The sequence below is a fragment of the Drosophila arizonae genome, chromosome X (genome assembly GCF_054131065.1).
Source record: "Drosophila arizonae isolate 15081-1271.41 chromosome X, UAZ_ARI_1.0, whole genome shotgun sequence".
NCBI classification, from domain to species: Eukaryota; Metazoa; Arthropoda; class Insecta; order Diptera; family Drosophilidae; genus Drosophila; species Drosophila arizonae.
The window spans coordinates 25733439-25748498 of NC_142927.1; the positions used below are offsets into that span (position 1 = coordinate 25733439).

The 15060-nt window shown below is 37.1% G+C and overlaps 1 protein-coding gene across 2 annotated transcripts in view; it reads right to left on the reverse strand.

The window, feature by feature from the left end:
• Positions 1 to 1041: 1041 nt before the first annotated feature.
• Positions 1042 to 15060, reverse strand: part of LOC108618329 (TWiK family of potassium channels protein 7) — a 38060-nt gene continuing 24041 nt past the window's right edge. The window contains exons 2-8 of one of the 2 annotated variants that reach the window (XM_089472935.1): positions 5531 to 5692; positions 4460 to 4583; positions 3179 to 3328; positions 2928 to 3119; positions 2719 to 2834; positions 2562 to 2654; positions 1042 to 2480 (exon numbers count right to left, since the gene is read on the reverse strand). In XM_089472935.1, the coding sequence (XP_089329061.1) occupies positions 2322 to 2480; positions 2562 to 2654; positions 2719 to 2834; positions 2928 to 3119; positions 3179 to 3328; positions 4460 to 4583; positions 5531 to 5692 (996 nt within the window). In that variant the 3' untranslated portion in view covers positions 1042 to 2321. Of the gene's footprint in view, positions 2484 to 2561; positions 2655 to 2718; positions 2835 to 2927; positions 3120 to 3178; positions 3329 to 4459; positions 4584 to 5530; positions 5693 to 15060 lie in introns of both variants that reach the window. The other variant, XM_089472934.1, reaches the window with a different exon arrangement.

Sequence of the window (15060 nt, forward strand, 5' to 3'; positions counted from 1 at the left end):
GACTTTTATAGCCAACAATGTGGCAAGCGGCAAGCGAATTGGCGAATTGGCGAACTGGCGAACTGGCCGCTTGGCAGCTGGCCGCATTGACGAATTGCCGAACTGACTGAGTGACCAACTGGCGCCGATCGACAGCCAAGCAGCCAGGCAGCCAGGCAGCCAGGCAGCCGGACGTGCAGTCTTTATCAATTTCATTCATTCAAATTGTGGCGCGCATTGCCCCGTCTCACTCACACACAAGTAAAAACCTTGCAGTCGGCTCTTACCGACTGCTGAACACCCATTCACAGGTCAAAGAGCGCGGCAGCCTTTACCCAATTGGTATACATATTTAACCTATATAAACACTATTTTAGTGAAAATCAAAAGAAAAGTCGCTAAATTCAAACATTTTCTAGCTCCAGAATTTTCGTCGCAATAACCGTACGGACGCTATAAGCGGAGTCATTACAACCAGATTCTACTATAGTTTTACCTAATTATCCTAGCGTAGATTTATATACATATATATCCGCCTTATCTGTTTTGAATTAAATTTATCAACTCGAGTATATATTCCAAATTTAAACTCTCTAAATCTTCACCTACTATGCTTTTTGAGCTATCGTATTTTCAAGACTTTAAGGATTTTCCAACCTGACACTCCAGGGTAATAGCTTAATAGTTTATAATTCAAATATTCCACCATTTATAGCTCAAGTATCCTATCGGGAAAGTCTTAGCCATTTATAATTCGAGTATATCTTTCCAATTTCCATCTCTCTAGCTTCAATGCATGCTAACAGACAGAAGAATAAGACTTAGGGACAAGCAGACAAACGGACGTAGAACAACACGTATATTACACAAAACCAATATACTCATTTCGGCTGCGGGAATGAGCATAGTAAAAGCTTGGCTACCCATTTCCCAAAAGCTTCATTCAAAATCAGTCTCATTCGCAGTCTCAGTCGCAGTCACAGTCTCTGTCTCAGTCGATCTCTCTGTCCCTGTCTCAGTCTCAGTTTCAGCTGCAGTTGCTCAGAGTTGATTTGCGCTTAGTTTAAGTCTTTTTTATTTTGTTTATTTTGATTTGGACATTTATGCATGATTATTTTTAGTATTTGTTACCTAAAGCTAAACAAAAAAAAAAATTATTTATATATGTATATGTATATATCTATATATAGATATTCCATCACTTTTTGCCATAATAAGTAAAAGCGAGGCGCGATCAATAAGTTGTCATTTGCCAAGACTAGAAAGCGCTCTATTCTGATGACCCTTGCAATTCGAGTTATATATACGTCGATCAACAGTAATAGTCAATAAAAAAATCACATGATATGTGAGCTAGTTGAAATTATATGAGATAGTGAAAAAGTAATTTAGTTGGGCTTGTCTGGCTAGAAAATAGCCTGACATAAATATGTCTAATTGTGTAGTGTCCAATATTTTGGTTAATCATTTAAACTATCCAAAATTACCTAAATTCATATAATACATTGTGCCTTGCTTCTTTATCGTCTTTGAATTAAGCCTAAGGAACCCTGTGACACTATCGATATTTATCGATAATATGAACACTAGAAGCGCAATCGCTATCGACCTTGACACAGGAACGCAGATGGCAGTGCCCAGCTATGAGCATATGTAAGGGTGCCATCTATAGGGCTTATGAAAGAGATAGCTCCTGAGCGACCAAGATGGAGACAGACCTGGTAGTATGAGGTTTTTCTTGTTAAAGTAAACATATAACGCTCAGCTCATTTTGATTAAGCAGATATATATTCCCTAAGTACCCAGTTCACAAATCTATAAAATCTATTGAACAGGGAAATTTGCAAATTTTCACAATTCTCTGGGGAAGCAATGAAGTATATTTTTAGCTACCATCGGAAGTTTCGCTTGAAATTATCATAACTACTTATTGATCGGCCCTCGTTTATAGATGTGACCACAGTGCGTATGAGCAATACTATTGCCCAGACATTTACAATTAATTAGATTTAGAAATTAGCTTATGGAAGTCGTTGGCTGGACATCACTGGACCACAGGGGCACAGAGCTCACTGATTGCTGCCCATTGATAGAGATACAGCTAAACACACACGCACACACGCACAGTCGTACACATACAAACTCACTCACTCACACACACACACACACAAAGATACGTGAACAGTAAATGGAAGCATAACAACAACTATATAGAAACATTATGCAAAGCCTAACTAAATACAAAGATCTCTCTCTCTAACATATGATATTTCTTGGGTTGTGATGTGCCTAGGTCTAAAAGTATGCTATAGTACTAGGTGTTATCGATGTTGATGATGCGCTTAGACGGACGACTCGTAGATGACGATTTGCAGCACCTTCGGCTTGCTGTTCTGCGCCTCCTTCACCTCCTTCAGTATGGCATTCGTGATGGCCTCCAGTGCAGCGATGTCCGAATTGTGCTCGCTCTTCTTGTTGCTATTCCACTTGGGCATGGAAACCTGCTGGCACACGAAGGCATTTATTATTCAACACTGTCACAGTGTGCATTAGCAGTGGCTGTAGCTGCTCACTTCACTTACAGTTAAAACTTTTTGCAAAGTGGTGTAGTCCAGGCCCGTGCCCGCCGTTTCGCCCAGGCGTCGCAGTGTCTCCGCCATTGGACCCGATAGCTCCTGTAAGGCAAGGTGAGGCTTGAGTTGAGAGGGTGGGGGAGGGGAGGGGAAGAAGCACACTTACCTGCAGCTTGGCCCAGCTGGTCGCGTACTGGCGACGCACCAGCTCAATGATGGTCGAGGTGAGCGCCAGTCCAATCAGTATATAGAGTGTGCACAGCAGCATATAGTTGGGTTTTTCTGTGCAAAGAGAACGAGAGAGAGATAGAGATAGAGAGAGAGAGAGAGATAGCTCGATTAGCTGTGGTAATGCTTTGATTGCGACTAACGTACTGGGCACCAGATCACCGAATCCGATCGTTGTCATTGTAATGAAGCAAAAGTAGAAGCCATCAAAGAACGTCCAGTCGTCCTCCCAGAGCAGCAAGAGCCCGGCGCCAGCTGCCAGATAAACACCCAGAAATCCAACTGCCAGAATGGCATAGAACCAGGTCTTGCCGATGAAGTTTGTGAACTTTGGTTTCGCTGCAATCGATAATAATCGTTATCGTAATCGTAATCATACTTTGCAGTACTCCACTCACTTGGCATGTGCTTGCCAAAGACGGACACAGCGCTGGCAAAGAGTCGACCCCAGTCGGCGATGACGGTCAGCGTGAAGGGTATTCCGATGAGTGCGAAACAAATGCAAAAGACACGACCGCTCGTCGTTACGGGCACTATATTGCCATAGCCTGTAAGAGAAAGAGAGACAGAGAGGGATGAGTAACGTGAGAGAAGGAGAGAAGCTCTCTGAGTGAGTGAGCGAAAGAACCAATTAAATTATTCTACTGGAAGATGCAAATTTGACCTCTATATTTAATTGTTGTACTCACACCTATATAATAGCTAATTATAGTCGTAATTAAATAATAAATGCAGTTTATGGGAAAACTTTTGTATAAAAATTGAAGATCTGATGTTTGTACCCAACCAAACTCTATATTTAATTGTCATATCCATAGCTATGCATAATAGATTTTGTATTTTAATATTAATTAATGATGACATATTCCAAAATTAAATAAAATGGAGCAAAAAAAAAAAAGAGAAAAGACAAACAAATTAAGTCAACAGAGCTGCTGCTGATTTATTTTAAACAAATTGCCGACTCTAGCGAGGCGGTGACAGCCCAGTTAATTTTAATTAACATAATAATTGAATTAATTGAACAATAATATTAAATTGCAATTATACAATGGTTATAGTTTAAACAAGAAACTTTGTACACTTATGCATTTATCTCTAATACAACTAACAGATATTTTTAAAATGTTGCTTATATATTGAAATTTTTTACATAAATTGAGGGTGTATACATAATATACTTTTAGACGCAGTGTCGAAATACCATAGATTCTATGGTTCATGAATTGCTTTCTAATTTTTAAAGAGGAGTGTTTTATACCTTGAAATTAAATTATCGTAAGCGTATATACATAATCTTTTAATATATTACGTAGTGCAAGTTTCTTCGATAACTTATCCTGTCCTCGTAGTATCGATTAAAATTGACAATGTTACTTGGTTTACATAACTTAAAGACTACAGATTTTACTGATATCAAATTATATATCGATTTTTACTATAAAAAAGTATATAGACCATGTAAAATTTACATTTTCTTCCTATAAATGAGTACATAGACTATGTATAATTTATATTTTGGATGCTACTCAGATCTAATTTAAATTTCAGATAATTTGATTCATTTGCACATTCTTAGGTTAAATTCATATATAGAACGTAGCCTAAAGTAGAGTATCTTCTAGTCAGGCACTACCGTCTACACTTGCCTTTCATTTGACCCACAGTTGAGGACTTACCTATAGTGGTTAACACAGTTGATGAGAAGAACACAGCTTGCAGTATGCTCCAGCGCTCATAGGGCTCTGGAAAGTCTTTATCGGCTACGATAAGCAGCCCGCCCTCGGCCGCCTGTTGTACGGCCTATTGAAAAGAAGAAAAGAAATCGATTAATGATGTATTTATGACTTTGTTTTAATAGACATCTATAATGTATAAGAGCTGCCTAATCAAAACACAATGAAAAAAGTTCAAAATAGCTAAAATTTTTATTGTATTGCTGTAATTTAAAATAAATCATAAAATAGAAAGGAAACAAATAACTGCCCAAAGTGCTTCTCCTCATATGTCTGACGTCAAGTTTGTCATAGGTATAAAGTTGTCTTTATTGATTACAGTTATATACTACTAGCACTACCATGACTATAAAGACTTCGTCAAGACTGTCCGGACTAGCCCTTCGATAATCTGATATTCTAAGCATACTACGCTTCATCATCATTCCAGTCATCAATAGAATGTGTGAACAGTAATATAGTCGTTGAATTTTGAGCTGTTGGCTCTAAAACTGTAGGAGATATATAATATCAGATTTGCCACGCCGTCAACGACCTTAGATATATCCGCCATATCTTTTTGATTTTGTGCCACCAATACAAATATACATTCCAAATTTCAACTCTCTAACGCTTCAACTACAGTGATTTCTACCATATGCCACGCCCCTATTGGGTGGATGGGGAACATTTTGATATGGTATAATTCTACGGTATACAAGAGTCTATGTCTGTTCCAAATATCGAGTCTTTCATATGGATAAACGATCACCGACGGACGGACGGCGCGAAGAAGATTCCGCAAAACCAATATACTCATTTCACTTGCGTGAACGAGTATAAAAAAATTAAGTAAGAAAATGTAGTCTAAGCTTTTCTGGACTATATAATAATAATTATGCAACACAATATTTTCGTTAAGATATTATTAAATAATAACAATACTAATACATACAAATCGCATTATAATGAATCGCTAAAATATGCCAAAAAGTATGCAACGAATTTTGCATACTGTGTTTCTATTGCACTTACCGCTTCATATTTGGCCAGTTCGAAGGAGAGCAGCTCATTGAGATTGTTCACCTCGGTGTTGTTCAATATGGTGCTCATGAAGCGCTCCCGCTGCGTCTTGACCACGTCCTTCAGCTGGGTGAGGCGCGCCACCTCCGCGGGCCGCTCCAGATGGCGAAAGATCTGCGTCAACAATGTGAAAAATGGGTACTATTGCAAATTGAAAGGCTACGCTGCATTAGCATTTAATTAAAGTGCGCCGCATAATAAATGGCTGGCACCAGCAGGCCGGGGACAGAGGGCCACCGAGATGAACGCCATGGCGGCCCTGGCCGGCATGCAGACCATGGGAGAGGGGCGGGTCTACAGAAGCAGAGGGCTTTGATGGCATCACCAGGGCTATGACTGTGTGCTAAGGCAGCTATGTGCAATTTATTGGCATTTGATTGATGGCCAAGGCGATTCCACTCAGCGCTCTCTTTGCTGTTGCTGTTGCTGTTGCTGCTGTTGTTGTAATTATACCCTGTAACCATTTAATGAGCTCTAAACAGATCGAAATGCTCTTCTATCTTTATGTTATCATATGTTTAGTCTGATGATCGATACAATTGATAAGAATGTATATATCTGTCGACCCCAACCAATAAGCAGAAATTCAAAGCGTTACAGGTATTTCCAAGACTATGAAGCAGAATCGAAGAGATATTTTAATAGTGTACAATTTGTGGTCTATCTATAGTTGTTGTCATATATCTATAGTTGGTTAGATTTGTGGGTCTCGATCGGGAATAAATGTAAACTTCACATTCCCTTCAATAAATACAAAAATTAATTCTACCAGAAAAAAAAAAAAAAAAAAAACAATCGAGAGTGCTTTAGTACAGACTGCTCGACTGCGATCTCCCTTGAACTTTTCGAAGAATAGTTCTTCCAATAATTCTTTTATTCTTTCTTTCTGCATTCACAAAAAGAACAAAACACACACTCACACATTTGAGAGCACGATTTCTCAGGTACCAAAAATAAAATAAAAACTAAAATTGTATAAAATAACACGAGTCTCAGCTTCTTATGTACGAGATATGATTTTATAGCTAATTATACCTGAAACCATTAAAAATGAGAAATCAGGCTCTAACGTTTTTTAGTCTTATAATCGATAACACTAAAGCTAGAAAAGTAATCGATTTTTTATATTATACTATATCTGCGCCTGCTATATAGGAAGCCACAAAACAAATTTCAGGTTTCTAGCTCTTCTAAGTGCTGAGATTGACGCGCTCATACAAACGGACAGATAGAATGATATATATATATATATATATATATATATTAATGGGGTCTTATCCGCCTCCTTGAGCATAGTACATGCATTTTAACATAACCATTATAGCCTGATTTTATATAAGTAATGGGTTCAGGATATAAAAAGATGATAAAATCACGTTTACTCTTAAAGCTGATCAAAGATTTCGAAATACAAATGTCATAAAGTATTTCTTCAAAAAATCTTTTAACATTTTGCAAATTTTTCCATATGTGATATATTGCTATGACTAGGCTGAATCAATTAAAACAAGCCTTAATAATATCCGTCTCAACTTTGCTACAAATATTTAAAAGTTGACATATGAAATACAATTATAGGGTATTTCGTAGCCGGCAATGAAAGTTCAATGGCATTGGCGTTGCAAGCGAGCATCATTAAGCGAAGTAAGTGGCACTTGCAATGGGTTCATTAACTCTCTTGAGTGGAGGGAATCTAATTTTAATGCCAGCTGAGTGAATTAACATGAATAAAACTGTTTATGTGTAACTATAATAATGCTTAAATTGTACTGTATATATGCTCTATATAACATATAGTATACACTGCAATACAAACTACATATATGTATGTATATACATAGTAATTTGAACAATTCAACTAAATACTTTAAAAATTTTCGTAATTGCTGCGAACATAAAATATGAACATTTGATGGAGGTTTTTACCTTTATTTGCCAAACAAACAAAGCAAACAAGAAACGAACAACAACAACAACAACAACAACAAATACAAAACAAAACAAAACATAAAATAAAAAATATGCTTTCAATTTTTTTCGCACATCTTGGCAATAAATTTGTTGAAATGTAGTGCGGGCTCTGCTTGTTTCTTGTTATAAAAATAGTTTTACAAATTGATTTGTGTTTAACTTTCAACAACACCAAAAACAAACAACGGCAACTATTCATATGTGTTTATATGTATTTACGATATGTCTGCCAGTTGTACACACACACACACACACACACATGCATATACATACATACATATAGAAACTAGCTCGCATTTGAAATTCAATTGAAATGTGTCAGCAATTTCTCTTATTCGCGCCGCGCGACTTATATTAAGTGTGCTAAACCCACACCCACTTCCCTTTCAAACTGCCCATCCCCTCCGTCCATCGAGCATCCCCTCTTTGGGGCACTTTGACAGCAGCTGCATCTTTGCATTTTTTCCCTTAAGTCAATAGCACTGCACAACAAAATTATGCAAGTCGCACTTTGAAGACTCGCAGACTCCACGTATTTTTGACTTGGCTTTTTTCCATATCACATGAAATTTGTAGAGAAATACAGCTGCTCTATAGGAAAGCCTTAACCAGGCCCAAAATATTTGTTTCCATATAGATTTTTATGGAATCGATCGAAATATTATTAACAAAGGTGGTTGGTGGAATGGGTACTACATATACATTATTTATAAAGACTATTTCTTCCAAATTTTATTTATAAAATTATTGCTTTTTTCTCTAAGAAATAATAAAGATTTGTATATACATATGTGGGGAACATAAAAAGTATTCTGTGAATAATTTATAGATGATAACGTTTTCAGTTCTTAATAAGTATATATATAGTAAAAAAAATTTTTTTATTGATTCAACAGCTCAAATAATAATGTTAAAGTTTATTAAAAGGCAGAAATAGGCGTGACAGTACCCATAAAGTAATAATCTTGGTCAGGACAACGCCTGAAGAGTTAGAATCTGTATGCAGAAAAGAAGCAAAGAGTTAATGAAAGATGAGTTCTTTAAAGAATTCAGGGTATCTCGTAGTCGAGCAGCCTAGAAAAGAGCCCACTTAAAGTAACTTATAGAAATCGAAACGTTTGCCAAAATGAAAAGCAGAAAAGTAATATACCCGATTTGAAATGCCATAAGAACTGGTCAAATTTCTAGCTTTGAGAGTCATCTTCAAATGAAAGTTGATAAAAATTTCATTCCGGATTAGAGAGTGAGAAGAGAGAAGAGACATTAGCAATTAAACTTGTCTGTTGCTGCGGATGTCCTTGCCTTCTGGCTTATGATAATATGTGTCACATTTTGCTTGCAGAGATACACATTTGCGTAATTAGCTTTGGTTCGCTCGCCCAAATGACGGCGACAACTTGTCCAAGTTTCGAAAAGTTATTCGCACAGATCTATAAGTTTCTTAAGTGCCAGTCATGGACAAGGAAGGACAAGGACACAAACATGAATATGGACATGAACATGGACAGCAGCACGCAGCGGACAAGGCGTTAAATCAATTTTAGAGCTGCTGACCGGTGCCCGTACCTCAACTACTCGCTGCGCACAATGCGGCGTATGCGCAATATTTATAACAATTTCTCTGTTGTCACAGAGTTCTGCGCTATTTCTGTGCTTGCGCATAAATTATAATTATTCGAGATTTGTTTTCTTTATGCCCTGCAGTGCATTGAAATGTGAGTCTGTTGTGGACAGGAGCTGTGATTAATTCTACCAAGTGTAAATACATACATATATTTACATATGTATATATTCTTAATCAGGTGATATAACCAAGTCGACCTGAAGTTTTTCATTCATATAGCTTACATCTTTCCAGCTGGAGTCTTCACATTTTGCATTAACTTCTATGTAAAATGTATTTCCTTTGAGTACGACATCTAACACCGTCATTAATCAAGTAAATTATAAAGTTTAGTGCAAATTAGTGCCAATCGTACGTATTTTCTTCAATACTAAATTCAGCAGAGTGTATTCCACTCGAATTTAATAAGAACAATAGAAGAGTTGGACATGTATTTGTCACTTCAAAAGTGGGTATTGTAGTGCTGAGGGTGTTGGAGACGGTGCTGACTATGTTTCACAGAGAATAGGGTATCATGAATTATCAGAGATTATTTTTGCTTAGTAGACATATTTCTACAAGAAAACTCAAGTCGAGACTGCTCGTCTACGAGATCTTCTGAGCAATGAGCTGATATTTCTTCGCTTATTTTCTACTTACACAAGAGACAAGAGAGCCATCAGCACTCATGGGCTACAGTGTGGGTTCACTATGGACACTTAATTGTTTAATAATCTTTTATATATTGAGCCCATTGAAAATGAGAAATCAGGGTATATTGGTTTTGGCTATGTGTATGTATGTATGCATTAGGCAGTTATAAACACAATGTCGACTCAGAGATGCAGAGTATCTGCTGGCCATGTACATCCTAATAGAACACTCATAATTGCATTTTTGTCCTCTTTAGATCAGCGTCGCTATGCAAGTTATGTGCGAACGTCTCCATGCTATAGATAAATACATACATAAATATATTAATAGACATACATATCTACATATAATCCTTCGCATGCGTGTACTTTGGTTATACAAGACTTATTATACCCAGTTGAGGTGAAGCAAATGGCAAATTTATGAGCTCCAAGCCGGGACACGTCGACAGTCCATAATAGCGGCGGTGTCCTTCTTCTTTCTGAATGGACTTAAAGCACTTGTCAGGGCAAGTGTCAGGCCATTTGCACAACATAAATCACAAGCCGCACGCAGTGCTTCGCTATGCGTCGCAATTGCCAACAACAGCAAAGTGCTTGCTGTCTCACCTGGCTATTTACAGCTACTTAGTGGCTTAGCGAACAGGTCGGTTGACTGGCGACTGGCATGTTTAACTGGGCACACACAGTTACCCACCCGTCCACCTGCTTCACTTATGCTGACGAGCTGACGGGGCGTATACTTCATATTGTGTTGTTATTAATTTTCATTTGGCCAAATGAACCGAATGGCTTGTTTTTAATCATAAGCGACAGCAACAACAACAACAACAACAACAACAACAGCAGTAACAACAATTATCTGCAAACGCAATTTTTCTTCATTTTCCTTCATTTGGAAAAACCTAAATAGAATCCTGTAAATGCTTTCGCAGCTCTTACTCTTCTAATGATGTGCGGCCCATTTAGCATGCGATTATTCATTTCCGCGGGACTCAAAGCGCCCAAAAGCGAGCAACACCCAAAATCTGTGTGAGTGTGTATACATGTGTATATATACATATATGTGTATGTGCGTGTATGTGAGATGTTTGCATATTGCTGAAGAACCACAATTTAGCAGCCACTGATATACACTTCCAATAACATAATTCATATGGATGAATGCATATACATATATCATGATATATTGGAGCAATATGAAAATGCAGGCGATGGATGGAATTTATTATATGATGTATCTGATAAAATGTACTAAATACAGTAGAATACGGAACCGTATAAGTTTCCTCATAAAACTTTCTCTTCGGACCAGAATTTTCGTTATAATAGCCGCATGGACGCTATAACCAGATTACACCGTACTATGCAATAAGCAAAACTTATACTTCCTTCACTAATTAACTATTAGAAAACGCGTAAGAATGCTCTACACTCAACACTGATCGATTAGAAGAGCCCCTGAACCATGCATGGAACTGATATTCCAATCCCTCTGTATCTCTTTTATACACACATACATAATGATGAGAACTTATTTGATGAATAATCCACTTGTAGTGGACCTATTTTCATTAAACTTTCAAAGCGTGCAGCATATGAGAGCCATATTTACTCCAAATTGGCATTTTATTTGCTATATCTATTACATCTCCTTAATCTGTATTGCTGTCTAGCAAATTTTTTCTAAAGGTCAAAGCGGGAACGCAGGATATTACGTATCTGTTCCTCCAGCTCCGTTTGCACACTTTGGGGCAACGACTCGTTCGCTAATGGCAAGATCTCGCGAAACACATCATACACATCAGTGTCGTCATCTCGCCTTTCCCAAATTTCTCGTGCCTTCTTACGAATCGCGTCTTCCCAGCCACATTCCCTAAGAAGCTTAGCCATCAGATCATTTATGTACTTCAATTCGTCACGTTGTAGGATTTCATCGACCTCCCAGGAAATATTCTTATATCCACAGTTGCAGGCATAGGCTCCGTTATTTCCAACGCTGCTGCCTGCATTGTCGATGCTTCCATCCATGCTGCTTCCATCAGAGGTGCTTCCATCGATTTCGCTTCCATCGGTGGTGCATCCATCGATTTCGCTTCCATCGGTGGTGCATCCATCGATTTCGCTTCCATCGGTGTTGCTTTCATCGATGCTGTTATTGTTTTCCATGATTTTATGAATAATTATTTCAAATGATTTATTTTGTACTCATTCGCACAGTGATATGAAAGCTTTAAAGTAATTTTTCCACATCATCTATGATGTATATGAAATGTCAACGTGACTAGATTTGCTATGCCTTCTGTGTTTCACATATATTTGTTGAAACATTTTTTAAAAATTGGCTTCTAGTATTAAGCAGGAGTAACAAAAGTTAGAAAGCTTGGATTATAGCAATAATTAGAATTAAAAAAAAAATAAGCTTGATTTTTTTTTTGTAATTGGGGAGTCTAGCTCTAAAGATGTACGAGATTATAATTTTATAAGTGATTTTTAAAAAGCGATTTAACAATAAAACAGGAATAGCTATCGATTTGTTGAAACAAACCCGACCTGCGCGTGCAACACACGCACTTAGCAAAAAGAATTTAAAGTCTCCAACTCTTATATGTTCTGAGATCGACGCGTGCAAACATACAGACTCAACTAAGATATCATCTGAGCCCTTGAAGAACTAACATTGAAAATTTTGCTTCGCTTATTTTCTGCATGCACAACAAACGTCATATGCACACACATATATACATACGCAAGCATGCATAAGCACCTGCTCTGCAAACTGAGCACCTGACGCAGTGAATAGCTTCTCTTGTAGATGGACATTCGTAGTCAAACATTCAAAATGGAATAATGACATTTCTATGTGTATATTCGCTAAGCCAAAAATTTTTAATATTTGAGCACACAGAATATTTTGTAAAAAAAAAAAAAAATTGTTTTTAAGCTGTAACAGTAGACACTATCTTAATATTGATTTCACTTCGGGGCATTCGCACAAGTAGTTTGTGTATTTCGATAAATTTAATTCTAAGGGAAGCGAATAGGTGCCTCGCAGCTGCAAATCTGTATAAAGTTATATAATGATATATTGATGTATATTCAAAAGCCATTGGAAAGGAGACTTCAGGTTATAATACCCTACGAATGGATGGCTATGAAGAATATATGTATGTATCTGCTGTGCAATTTGAGCTTTGGTGAGCTCTCGGCTCTCTGCTTACATGAGCAAGGCAAATAACATGAGCAGACAAAATCTAAATATTTTTTTCTGTAACTCAACTCATTTTCTAAGAATCGATACAACAAGTATTCGATAGAACAAGTATTCTCTAGTCAGTAATAGTTTTTCTTATAATATACTGGAAATTCGATTAATGCTCCACGTGCAATTAGGTAGGTTCTTATATTCTGAATATGGTCTTTTTCACATATATTAACCCAAAATAATTTAAAATAATTTCATATTCAGTTTACGCTCTGATACAAAGATATTTCGTCTATAATTAAAACGATATAAACATTAAGTTCAACAGTGCGAGGAGCGAGAGCAGCAAGAACAATTAAGCTTATGAGTCATAAAAGGGCAGATGAACCGTTTAGGGTATGTGCTAGTCGAGCACATGCGTTTCGAGCATTTTTGTTGTTTATTACAAATTAGTTCCGGGTGTTGTTGACCTTCTGGGCGAGCTAGTGCCGTTGTCAATAGTTGAGCGAGCCTTGGCCGCAAGACATAACAAATCGCGACCTTCGTTGGTCGCAAACTGAGATGAGTTTTTGGGCCTGGGTGGAGCTTTTGGCCCACTGTAGGTCTGAGTCTGGATCTCGGTCCGTGGCCGAGTGAAACTTTATCGGGTCGCCTGCCAAAACGGAAGCGCGGTGAAAATGCGAAAATTATTAGCTCCGTCCGGAGGGCGCCACGAAATGGCTTCGCTTTAATCATGCCTATAGAAATATTTGTTCATGGCTTTTACTTTTTTTACTTTTGTATTCCTCAGCTTTTCGGCTGGTTGCTAACAGCTCTTGCCTTTGCTTTATCAAAATTATTTTTATTGAATTTAATGACTCTATATGAATCATTAGCTAGTTTGCTCTGGATACTTTGTTTTATCAATATCTATTGATATTATCCACAATATTTTTGAATATTCAACAGGAGTAAAATTTGGAGATAATCTGACTATCATTATTAATTTGCCTTAATTTTGTATTCTAGATTTAGAATACACTTGACTATTATTATACACTATAATGTTTATTCTGTATGGAAATGCATTAAAATCCAGGGTATCTTTTAGTTGCGCAGTTTTGCTTCGAGTAAAACTCACATTATAATCTTCAACAGAAATTCAAGAAATTACATAAGATTTATTCCACTGAACTGACTTTGGACAAGACAGAGTAGTTGGTAGTCGGATACTCCCAATTAGAGTACAATTTTCAATCAATACTTCTATTGGAAATCCTTAAAGTACGCAAGATTTTCTCTATCAAATTGAGTCTATGCAACAAAGGAGCATTTTCCATGAAAAATTCAACTCTTAAATAGGGTATATTCTATTCGATCATATCTATTATTAGAATTGATAATTTGATCATTTCAATCAAATGACATAATATCTACTAATGAATTGATTTTGTTATAACATTAAATTCAAGTACAGGGCATAATCTAGTCGATCAGTTTGTGCATTGCAAATGTCTAGTGCAATAAAACATAAAACTTGAAGTTGAATGTTAATTACATTTGAGTGAGAACTGTGCATATATTGTTTTTGTTGTCTTTGTCGTTGTTGTTGTTGTTGTTGTTAGTCAGTCAGCTTTGTTTATACAGAATACAAGCATTTTCATTTTCATTTTCATTTGAAATTCACCCCACTTTCCCATTCTCCGATTTTCCGCTTGCCATATTGATGCGCTTTTCACGAGGCGTCGGGTCGTGCGCCCGTCTAGCAGCGGGGCGTTTTTATTATATGGCTACAAATTTTCATGTACTTGAACTTTGTTGTTCTTGCATTGGCCGTTGTTGAATTTATGATTTCATAAGCTTATGATTTGATACCAAATTAGATATAAATTTATTATTATGGCTGTTGCTGCCTCTGCCGCTTGTGGTTGTTGTTGCTGATATACATAAATCACTGCCAGCTCATTAAATCTAAGAGGTGCTTTGTCTTATTTATTAACAATTAGCGAATCGTGCGATTTTGCCAAGCTCTGCACTGCAAAATATGCAAAGATGTTCGCCTTGAACGCCC